At 41.5% G+C, this 12,590-nt stretch overlaps 1 protein-coding gene across 5 annotated transcripts in view; it reads left to right on the top strand.

The window, feature by feature from the left end:
- LOC134348380 (uncharacterized) overlaps positions 1-12,590 on the top strand; it is a 135,560-nt gene that overhangs the window by 18,835 nt on the left and 104,135 nt on the right. For all 5 annotated transcript variants that reach the window (XM_063051658.1, XM_063051656.1, XM_063051657.1 and 2 more), the window contains one exon: positions 1,883-2,002. In XM_063051658.1, the coding sequence (XP_062907728.1) occupies positions 1,883-2,002 (120 nt within the window). The remainder of the gene's footprint in view (positions 1-1,882; positions 2,003-12,590) is intronic.

Here is a 12,590-nt window from a genome sequence, read left to right as displayed (position 1 = left end):
TATTTATGGTTTTATTACTATTTCATTATTTATGGTACAACTGTAACGAAAACCAATTTCCCCCGGGATCAATAAAATATGATTATGACTATGTAATGAGGACCGAGGGGACATCTTTGAAAGGATATGGGGCCCTGTATTGGACCTTCTCACGGGTTGAAGAATGAGGAGTTTTGGTGCTGAGCAACTCTGCTGTGTATGTTTACTTTTGCCTTTATATTTTTCTCCCTTTTGCTGCTCAATATTTAATTTGATTTTGTTATGGTTGTGGTTTTTGTGGATGTGCTGTATTTTTTTTGTTTTTTTGTTTGTCATAAATTTAAAAAAACCCAATTTCATGCAACAAAATTTTTTTTAGTTATTATAAGGCTTTGATACTTTAACGTAGGAGCAAAAATATAAGGATAAGACCATTGTTTAGCCATGTATGTGGAAAGAAAGAAAGAAAGAGAGAGAGGTAGCTTATAGGAGTAAGTATCTGAATTTAAGTCTGATCATTTGTTTTTAAGCTTCCCCTTGAATTTGAAGGAGAGACATGAAAAAGAAATTGAACAGGTCAAAAGGGAAGAAGGCATGGGCATGCTGAAATTTAAAATACATTTACTATCAATCACTGTATGATTGGAAACCGTTAAATTGGAGAACCTTTGTGATGGTCAAGACATTTAAGGAAGTAAGGAAGGAGAAAAATTATAAGAAAGCCAGACTTCGAGATACTAATGGAATGAGTTTAGATAAATTGATTCTACCACAGTAAACCAAAATGCTGTTTTAGTGATAGTGTCACTGGCTGCTGTTTATTGCTCCTAGTGAGTGAGTGAGGGGTTAACAGAGCCCATATGATATATACAGGTGATCAGGACCAAGCATAAGATCGTAGCATGCAGTCACTGATCCTGGACATCCATGATGTAAACAATGTGATTCAAATACAACTTACATTGCATTGGTGAACCTAAAAGACTAATGTTTATATGATAATACAGTGAGCATTTATTGTGCCTTATTATTTATGTGGTAGACCTTGTAAGATTGAATAACATTTTAATTGAACTGTACAAGCAGACCTACCACTGGGTAAGCTCCTTCACTGTACTGTGAAAAACTAAATCCAGTAAAAGGATCTTCCAAATGGTCCATATGGGGAACTGCCGTTAATATATCATGCCTGCGACTTTGAGGCTACATTCAACCTAAAGTGCTACTAAAGATTCTTGATGGTTTTCAGAGCTCTCTGTGCTTGTACAAATTTCACTTGGATTAAGGCTGCAATACCTAAACCCCCACACACAAAATGCTGGGGGAAATCAGCAGGTCAGGCAGCATCTATGGAAAAGAGTAAACAGTCGATGTTTCGGGCCGAGACTTCGTCAGTGTGTTGCTTTAGGTTTCTAGCATCTGCAGATTTTCTTGTGTTTGTGAATACCTAAACCGAGCTTGATAGGTGATTACATTCAGAATGGACACAGCTGAGTTGTGTGGGGAAATGGAATAGTTTGAATTCAGGCAATTTAGATACAGAAAAGAAGAGAGAAGTATGTTTACTCACATAGCCTACACTACTTCTAACTGATCTTAGTGTGATTGATGCTAACAATGGGTTTTCATTCTTACCTCTTGCATCATTGGATACTTAAATAATCCTTAAATACTTACCGTATATGACAGGTTTATATGTTAACATGTCCTTGCAATCAACTGATGAACCAGTAAGGCACAAAATTCAAATTCAGAAAACGTGCACTGGTTCACACTTGTCTGCTCTAGTCAATGTAGGAGGATTTACAAGTGTTCAGAAAGTGGAATCTACGGGTGTTGTAATGATGGCACTTATTATTCCTGCATAGTCAATGCAGCTCAACTCTTTCTATGTTTCTTTTAGATACAGGGAAGTCAAACAAGCAATGTTCCGGTACAAGTTACCGCAGTCCCCCAAACAGCTAATCCTAGTACTGAGTCTACCGAAGCATCAGGAGGATCTTCACCGAGGGAGGGCTACAGGGTATGTACAGAACCGACCTCGAATGGGGCCGCTCCATGCAAAAGAAGTTGAAAGGGAGGCTTGATGGGAAAGTCAATGTCAAAGTAAGTTTATTATCAATGTCACCATATACTATCTTAAGATTCATTTTCTTGCAGGCTGTTGTGTATTTAATATTTCAATAACACGAGTAATCTTGTATATATATATATATATATATATATAGGTTGATTAAGGTTTCCTATTCATTATGGGTTTTATATATATATATATAAATATCATATAAATACATGAATTGCATACGCCATCATGCTACCTCATGATACGCACATGCCTCTCTTAACTTACACCCGAAGTTAGACATGTTTTTCGGACCCCCACAGGCATTTACGGGAAAATAAAAGAAATACAATATAAGTTATGAAAAACTATACACAAGGTCTGACAAACAGCCAATATACAAAAGGCAAATTGTGCAAATAAAATACAGATGATGCTGATGGTGAGTCTGCAGGTTGTGGAATCAGTTGAGAGTTGCGGTGAGTGAAGTTATCCATGCTGGTTCAGGAGCTTGATGGGTTGTAGGGTAATAGTTGTTCCTGAACCTGGAGATGTGTGACCTAAGGCTCCTACACTTCTGTCTGATAGAAGCCGCGAGAACATGGCTTGGATGATAGGGATCCTTGATAATAGATACTACTTTCTTGTGACAGCACTCCATTTCAATGTACTCAATGGTAGGAAGGGCTTTTTTCTGTGATGGGCTGGGTTGTATCCACCTCTTTCTGCAGACATCTCCATTCCTAGGCATTGGTGTTCCCATACCAGGCCACGATGCAACCAGTTAGGATATTCTTCACTGTGGAAGTCTGTCAAAGTTTTAGGTGACATGACAAATCTGCACAAACTTCTAAGAAAGTAGAGGCACTATTGTGCTTCTTTCTGATGACATTTATTGTGCGTGCTGGTCCCAGGACAGATCCTCCGGTAGAATAATGCCAAGGAATTTTAAATTAACTGATCCGCTCTGCCTCCAATCCCCTAATGAGGCCCGGCTCATGGATTTATGGATTCTTCCTTCTGTAGTCAATAATCAGCTCTTTAGTTTGCTAACATTGAGTGAAAAGTTGTTGTAGCACCAGTCAACCCAATTTTCAATCTCCCTCCTTTATGGCCAATTGGTCACAACCTTTGATTTGGGAAACAACAGTGGTGTCATCAGCAAACTTAAATACAGCATTAGAGCTGTACCTATCGACACAATCATAGGTACAAGGCGAGTAGAACAGGACGCTAAGCACACAGCCTTGTGCTGATGGTGATTGTGGAGGAGATGTTGCCAATCCAAACTGACTGGGGTCTGCAGGTGAGGAAATAAAAGATCCAGTTGCACAATGAAGTACCAAGATCCAAGTCTCGGAGCTTCCTGATGAGTTCCGAGGGGATGATAATGTTGAAGTAGTGACAGTGGTGATAATAGGCAAGGGCACAGTGAGCGATGTCCAAAGAGGCGTGGGCTACTTTTTATGTCATAGGAGAAAGGGTGTTGTAATTGTCCAGGCAATTCTACCTTACTCCTATCTGATGAAAAATTTAATATTTAATCCTTTTCACAATAAAGATTGATTCTTTTTTCTGTAACATAAGTTGGATTCCATCACGCATCTATCACAATAAAACCAGTGCAATCAATGATAGTCTGACACAATTCAACTACCTTCAAATGAAATTGGAAACAATGGATCTACAGACTGATGCTTTCATGTTTTTATTATAACTAGGCAGACAGTCTAGTTCATTGTCAGATCTTCAAGAAATTAAACCCAATGAAGGAAATGGTTAATATGGAGAGGCTGCAGAAGCTGGAAATAAGACCATAAGACATAGGAGTTGAATTAGGTCATTCGCCCCATTGAGTGTTCTGTGCCATTAAATCACAGCTGATTTATTTTCTCTCTCAACTCCATTCTCCTGCCTTCTCCATGTACTAATCAAGAACTTATCAACCTCTGCTATAAATATACCAAATGACTTGGCCTTCACAGCCAAATGTGGCAATAAATTCCACAGATTCACTATGCTCTGGCTGAAGAAATTCCTTCTCATCTCTGTTATAAAGGGATATCCTACTATTTAAGGCTGTGCCTCCACTGCCAAATGTGGCAATGAATTCTACAGATTAGCCTTCTGATCTAGATCAAAACACAAAATGCTAGAGGAACTCAGCAACTCTTCCAGCATTTGGTGTGTTGGTCAACGGAGAGAACAAGTTGGTTCAGTAAGTTAACTTACAGGCATTTTGTTTTGTGTCCTGAGCTCATATTGAGCTAAAATGATGTGAAACAATATTCACCTAGGTGCTCTGCCTCTCGGTGATCTTGTGTGTCATTGGACTCTGTTTTTAGTGGGTTTGGCTCTGCGATCCTGAAAGTGTGCTTTTCAGACAATTTCTTTTAGAGTACACAAAAGCAGGTGGTGAAGGAACTGGAGAATGCTTGAAGATATGAAAGTGAAGAATGAAGGAAAACTAACAGCATTTCTAATTTTCCACACACTAACTTGTGATTTATATTCCTTCGATAATTTTTAAGTGGCTTTTCTGGTGTCATGGATTCACCTGGAGGATTTGAATGTCTAACTGATACTATCAGGAGTTGCACTATGTACTTCAGGGCTTAGTTTGGAACATTGGCAATTGTGTAAGTCCTGAATATCCCAGTACTCCATGCCCAACTTTGCTAACAATTCCGATTACTTTTCTATCCTTGACTCTTCAACTGGTAAGATTTATTTTAATAATTTATCAAAAAAATATTTCAAGTGTTTTGTATTTGTCTCCACAACTACTGCAGATTTTCCATGTGAGCATCTTGTGTAAGTGGGCACGTGGCCAAGTGGTTAAGGCATTCAACTAGCGACCTGAAGGTCGTGAGTTCGAGCCTCAGCCGAGGCAGCGTGTTGTGTCCTTGAGCAAGGCACTTAACCACACAGTGCTCTGCGACGACACCGGTGCCAAGCTGTATCGACCCTTGCCCTTCCCTTGGACAACATCGGTGTCGTGGAGAGGGGAGATTTGCAGCATGGGCAACTGCTGGTATTCCATACAACCTTGCCCAGGCCTGTGCCCTGGAGAGTGAAGACTTTCCAGGCGCAGGTCCATGGTCTCGCAAGACTAATGGATGCCTTTATTTGTTTGTTTGTTTATTTATTTATTTATTTATTATTTACTTATTTAGTGTAATCCTGTGCGAGCATAGAATTCCTACACCTCCTGGAAAAACAGTTTCATGAAGCTTTGCTGATTCATGTTCAGTGCTTTACACTGCCAGGAGTGTGAACTCCCTACAATTCCTTTACATGTGTGCTGTGAAATCTGCCCAGTGAGCTCACACCAAACAAAAGCAGTACTGATTTCAGTAAGGAACAGTAAGAACAGATTATGAGGAACAGGAGGAGGAGTAGGCCTTATTGTCCTTCATGCCTGTTCTGCCATTTATTATCAGGGTTATCTTTTGAATTATCACTACTTCCTTGCCCTGACCCACTTCTCTTGATTTTCTTAATATTTTAAAATCTGTCGGTCTCTAACTTGTGTACATGGCCTCGCTGGGTGAAAAAAATTAGTTCTAGACATTCCAGCCAGGGAAATATCTTTGCTGTACCTACCCTGTCAAACCCAATGATATTTCAATGAGGCCAACACACATTCTCCTAAAGTCTAGTGAGTAAATGTTCTATCTATTTAATCTCTTCTCATTGGGCAATCCTTTCATTTCCTACCATTTAATCATGGACCTGTGATGTTTTGTAGCACTTCCATCATTATTTCATTGTTTTTAGATAAGGAGATTCCCGTAGTATTCAAGTTGTGATCTCACCAGGGCTCCGCATATTTGCAGTAAAATGTCTTTTCTCTTTTACTCATAGAACATATAGAATAATACAGCACATTACAGGCCCTTCGGCCCACAATGTTGTGCCGACCCTCAAACCCTGCCTCCCATATAAACCCCCACCATAAATTCCTCCATATACCTGTCTAGTAGTCTCTTAAACTTCACTAGTGTATCTGCCTCCACCACTGACTCAGGCAGTGCATTCCACGCACCAACCACTCTCTGAGTAAAAAACCTTCCTCTAATATTCCCCTTGAGCTTCCCACCCCTTACCTTAAAGCCATGTCCTCTTGTATTGAGCAGTGGTGCCCTGGGGAAGAGGCGCTGGCTATCCACTCTATTCCTCTTATTATCTTGTACATCGCTATCACGTCTCCTCTCATCCTCCTTCTCTCCAAAGAGTAAAGCCCTAGCTCCCTTAATCTCTGATCATAATGCATACTTTCTAAACCAGGCAGCATCCTGGTAAATCTCCTCTGTACTCTTTCCAATGCTTCCACATCCTTCCTATAGTGAGGCGACCAGAACTGGACACAGTACTCCAAGCATGGCCTAACCAGAGTTTTATAGAGCTGCATCATTACATCGCGACTCTTAAACTCTATCCCTCGACGTATGAAAGCTAACACCCCATAAGCTTTCTTAACTACCCTATCTACCTGTGAGGCAACTTTTAGGGATCTATGGACATGTACCCCCAGATCCCTCTGCTCCTCCACACTACCAAGTATCCTGCCATTTACTTTGTACTCTGCCTTGGAGTTTGTCCTTCCAAAGTGTACCACCTCACACTTCTCCGGGTTGGACTCCATCTGTCATTTCTCAGCCCACTTCTGCATCCTATCAATGTCTCTCTGCGATCTTTGACAATCCTCTACACTTTCTACAACACCACCAACCTTTGTGTCGTCTGCAAACTTGCCAACCCACCCTTCTACCCCTACATCCAGGTCGTAAATAAAAATCACGAGAAGTAGAGGTCCCGGAACAGATCCTTGTGGGACACCACTAGTCACAACCCTCCAATCTGAATGTACTCCCTCCACTATGACCCTCTGCCTTCTGCAGGCACTCCTTCCAATCTCTTTGCAATAAAGTCCACCCTACAGTTTACCTACCGAATTACTCACTGCACCTGGACACCAGCATTCAGCAAATTGTATCCATGGGTGTGCCAGGCCCTTCTGAACACCAACAATTTTCAGTCTCTCAACATGCAAAAAATCACTGTACTCTTCTCTTGTTGGATTTCCTTGCCCAATCCCTGATGCCCCTGACAGTTTCCCAACCCAAAAACAACCTGTCTATTCCTGCCCTTTCTTTCCTGTCAATTATTCCACTACCTTACCTCTCTCAATTATCTTCATTGCTCCCTCAAAAAGACTTCCATCAAATTTGAGAGTGGTAGCTGTGGAACAAGCTTCCAGCAGAAGTGGTAGAGGCAGGTTCAATATTGTCATTTAAAGTAAAATTGGATAGCTATATGGACAGGAAAGGAATGGAAGGTTATGGGCTGAGTGCAGGTCGGTGGGACCAGGTGAGAGTAAGCATTCGGCATGGACTAGAAGGGCCGAGATGGCCTGTTTCCATGCTGTAATTGTTATATGGTTATATGGTTATAAATTTGTGAGAGAGTACATCACTTGTGCAAGGTCTTGCTAACTCTCACTAAGTCCATGCATTTCCAAATGTATGAAAATCCTATTCCTTGGAACATTCACTGATAAATTCCCTGCCACTGTTATATGGCCTCCTGGCCTATAATTCCATGGTTTTTGCTGTTGCCCTTCCTGAACAAAGGAACAACATTAGTATTCTGCAGATTTCTGGGATCTTGCCTGTGTCAAAAGAGGATGAAGGACTCAGCAATCTCTTCTCTTGCCTCCTTTGCCATACTGGGCTAAATTCCATCAGCATCTGGCATGTTATCGACCTTAATGCTTTTGAAGACACCTAACAGATCTGCCTCCTTAATATCAACATTCCCTGGAGTATCAAAATATTCCTCCCTAATCTCACTATTCCCCCATTTCTATCTCTGTAAAAGTACACTTCTAGAAATTTGTTCACTTCCTTCTCACTCTACGCATAGATTCCCTCTTTTAAAGATGTAACTATTGGCCTCAAGGGGGCATACACTTTTCTTAGCTATCACCTTGCTTCTTATATATGTGCAAGTGCCTTGGGATTCTCCTTAAGCTTTCTTACTCAGGGTATTTCATGGCCCCCTTTAGCACTCCTAATTCCTTGTTTATGCTAATTAATTAAAATATTTGAGGTGAAATAGGGAGAAATATCTTACTAGAGCCAGGTGCAATGATCTGAAAGCACCCTTTGAAATGGTGCTGAAGGTAAAAGCAGTGGAACAGGAATTGGGGCTTACCATTTCTGTGGATGATTGGGGGCAGATTTTACAATTAGTTAATACTTCCTCTATTTGTGCTAAACATTCCCTAATTCAATTTAAAGTGGTTCATAGAGCACATATGTCCAAAGATAAGTTAGCGCGTTTTTACTCGCATATTAATCCTTTTTGTGATAGATGTTCGGGGCAGATAGCCTCTTTAACTCATATGTTTTGGTCTTGCCCTACTTTGGAAACTTTTTGGAGAGATATTTTTAATATTATTTCTAAGGTATTAAATATAGATATCTCTCCTCACCCTATCACTGCTATCTTTGGACTACCTAAAATTTCTAGTAATCTTTCCCCTTCAGCCCGTAGAATGATTGCATTTTTTACTTTAATGGCGAAAAGATGTATTTTACAACATTGGAAAGAGCTTAATGCTCCAACTACCTTTTTTTGGCTCTCTCAGACGATTTTATGTTTGAATCTGGAGAAAATTAGAAGTAACCTTTATGATTCTTCATTTAAATTTGAACAGATTTGGGGACCTTTTATTCGATATTTTCATTTAATGTAATATATACCCTTCTTGTTTTTTTTTCACTGTTTTTAATGGAGGTCGGGATTGAGGACGTGATTTTAAGTTTAACTCTGTTTGGTTTCAAGTTAGCCCATTGCTTTGCTTTGCTTTTAGTTAGTTGCACGGTGGGTTTTTTTTTGGGGGGTTTTTTTTCTTTTTTTCCATTGATATATATAAAATTTAGTATACTATTATGTTATCTTGGTTTCTTATGTTTAAATTACATTGTTTGTAGTATTTTTTTTGGTATTGATACCTTCTGGAATTTTATTATATTTTAACATTGTATTAATGTTTATATGGCTTACCTTTTTGTATACTTATTCAATAAAAAGATTTAAAAAGAAAGAAGGTAAAAGCAGTAATGATATTTAAAAGGAGACCAAGTATATAGATAAATTTGTGGACAATTCAATAAAGGAGTGTGATATTGATGATAATTGGATCACTCTTCAATAGAGGCACAGAAGAGAATGAAGAGCTGAATGGCCACTGTTAAGCACAACTAACAGGAATGCTGCCACAAGGAGGTAGCATCCAGGACAGCTATCATCCAGCCCATGTTTTCTTCTCACTATTCAGATGATGAAGGAAGTGCAGGAACATTAGCTCACAATCCATCAGTTTCCAGTCATCTGAACTGGTGTGGATAACTTCACTCCCTCCAACTCTGAACTTACTCCACAATCTACAGACTCACCCTCCCAGGACTCTACAGCTCATGCTCGCAGTATTATTTATTTTCATTTGCACGATCCGTCTTCTTTTGCGCATTGGTTATTTGTCAGTCTTTGTTTATGTCTAGTTTCTCATAAATTCATTATATTTCTTTATTTTTCTGACAAGGCCTGCAAGGAAAAGAATTTGAAGCTGCTATTGTGTATGGTAGCTGTTGTGTATTTAATATTTCAATAATATTTGAGTAATCTTGTACATATAGTGTTTGATTAAGCATTCTTTGTCATTTTGGTAACATATTACAGGTTATATGCATAAATACATTAGTTACATACGTCATCACGCTACAACGTGATACGAGCATGCTTCACTTAAAGTAATCCCGAAGTTAGGCTCCCATTTCAGACTCATTGTCTTTCCTTGAATTAATTTAATATTTTGAAGTTCAAAACATAACAGTGATGCGTACTTTGATAATAAAATTACTTTGACTTTGACTTCATTTACTTTGGCTTCTTTCAGCACTTTGGATTGTATGGTTGTAATGTGTGCCCTCCAGAACTCACCTACCTGCTTCATTCACTGCAAATGGCTATTCGGTGGTGAATCAGAATAGTGATCTTAACAAAAGAATACTACAGATGCTAAACACTTCTTTTAAATTACAGAAATATTCAAAAAAAAAGCAGGATTCACCTAGAAATCTCATCCCATTCAGCACTAATATTTTAGTTGATCCGCCAAAAAAGAAACAGATATACCTGGTAGACACACTATTTCCAGAAACGTGGAGCGATTTAGCAGTAGAGTCGGAGGTGGCTTTCAGGGAACAGGAGAGCAGTTTTCATAATAACAAGGTAAGAGAATTTAGCTGGGTCCAAGTCTTTTTATCACCTCTTCTCCTCCTCAAATAGAAGGCACAACAGAAAGCTTGTGGGACAGAGGTACACCTTAATTCCTCTCCCCTTGTGGCTGATGTACATAGCGAGTTTTTATAGGGGCCAGCAGCAGGCTATCCAGCCATTGCGACAATATATCTGGGCTTACACATTTCATTGTGCATTCAACATGGGTGATGGGTTAGTGGCAAATAAAAGGAGCTAGTTGGAACCAAGTCTTCCAGATCTGTAATATTCTCTGATCCAACAGGTATAGTTACCTTAGAACATAGAATACTACAGCAAGTATAGGCCCTTCAACCCACCATGCTGTGCTGACCTTTTAACCTACTCCAAGATCAATCAAATTCTTCCCTCCTACATAACTCTCCAATTTTCTATCATCCATGTGTCTATCTAAGAGTTTCTTAAATACCCCTAAGGTATCTACCTCTACCGCCACCGTTCCACACACCCACCACTTTCTATGTAAAGAATGGGGTCTCATGCCTCCCGACTTTCTGATTGAGCCTGCCTTATCAAACACCTTACTAAAGTCCATATACACCACATCCATTGCTTTGCCTTCGTCAATGTGCCTTGTCATATCCACAAGCAATTCAATCAGGCTTGTGAGGCACGGCCTGCCCCTCTCAAAGTCTTGGTATCCCTTTTTTCCTCCTCCCCTGAGTTAGGCCTCTTAAGCTGTGAAGCGCATCTTTAATAACTCCAAAAGACTGAAGTTGGGTAAAATACTGAAAGGCTTTTATTCGCTGTACAATACGACCTCCATGGTGAGTGTCTGCCCCCGGACTGAGGGGAAGGGGCAAGGCGAAACACCTTTATACAGGATTCTGTGGGAGGAGCCACAGGGGCAGTCAGCAGAGGGGTGTGTCCAGACAGGTAACCCAGTTACAACATATATACATGGTTTACCACATTCCCCCTCCTTTTTTTAAAAAAAAGAGTCCCGCGGGGTGAAGTGACTGACAATATTTAAAACAAGTATATTTACAGGTTAAGTCTATCAGACGGTCGAGTCCGTCGCTGTGATCTACGTAGCACTGGTGGTGATTGCACCAGCGGTTGTGCTGGCTCCGGCCTGACTTGAGGTGCCAGCACGTTAGGCGTCGGTAATCCCTCGTGCGTGTGCGTCGCACCCGGTATGGGAGTGTCGTGTGGTGACTGTGTAGGGTTTGGAGTGCGTGGTGTCTCGTGGGTACATACATTGGTGGGTACGGGGTCAATAGTCATCACGGAGTGTTCAGGGTAGGGGCCCGGAGCTCCTGCGGGCGCCAGGTCGCGGATGAAGACCGTGTCCTCCCGCCCATCAGGTAAAACCACGTAGGCATACTGGGGGTTCGCATGAAGTAAGTGAACCCTCTCGACCATCGGGGAGTATTTATTGCTCCTTGCATGTTTCCGGAGCAGCACTGGCCCCGGGGACGTCAGCCAAGATGGTAGGGTGGTCCCAGTGGTTGACTTTCTGGGAAATGAAAAGAGCCGCTCATGAGGGGTGGCATTGGTGGCTGTGCATAACAGGGAGCGGATGGAGTGGAGTGCCTCGGGAAGGACCTCCTGCCAGCGGGAGACCGGCAGTCCCTTTGACCTGAGGGCTAAGAGTGTGGCTTTCCACACTGTGCCATTCTCCTTCTCTACCTGTCCATTCCCCCGGGGATTATAGCTCGTGGTCCTACTAGTTGCAATTCCCCTAGCCAGTAGATATTGGCGCAGCTCGTCACTCATAAACGAGGACCCTCTGTCACTGTGGATATAGCATGGGTATCCGAACAGAGTGAAGAGCTTGCACAGGGCTTTTATAACTGACGTGGTAGTGGTGTCGGGGCAGGGGATGGCGAAGGGGAACCGCGAGTACTCGTCGATAACGTTAAGAAAGTACACATTGCGGTCGGTGGAGGGAAGGGGGCCCTTAAAGTCAACACTCAGTCACTCAAAGGGGCGGGTGGTCTTGATGAGTGGTGCCTTTTCGGGTCGGTAGAAGTGCGGTTTGCACTCTGCGCAGACTTGGCAGTCCCTGGTCATCATCCTGATCTCCTCAAGGGAGTAAGGCAGGTTCCGGGCTTTCACCAAGTGGAAAAGCCGGGTGACCTCTGGGTGGCAAAGATCTGCATGTAGGGCATATAGCCAGTAGATCTGCGCGCTGGTGCACGTTTCCCGGGATAGGGCATCGGAGGGCTCGTTGAGCTTCCCAGGCCTGTACATGATG

The sequence above is a fragment of the Mobula hypostoma genome, chromosome 6, assembly GCF_963921235.1.
Source record: "Mobula hypostoma chromosome 6, sMobHyp1.1, whole genome shotgun sequence".
NCBI lineage: Eukaryota > Metazoa > Chordata > Chondrichthyes > Myliobatiformes > Myliobatidae > Mobula > Mobula hypostoma.
The sequence above is the reverse complement of the archived record's forward strand: the minus strand, read 5'-3'. Positions and strand labels throughout refer to the sequence as shown.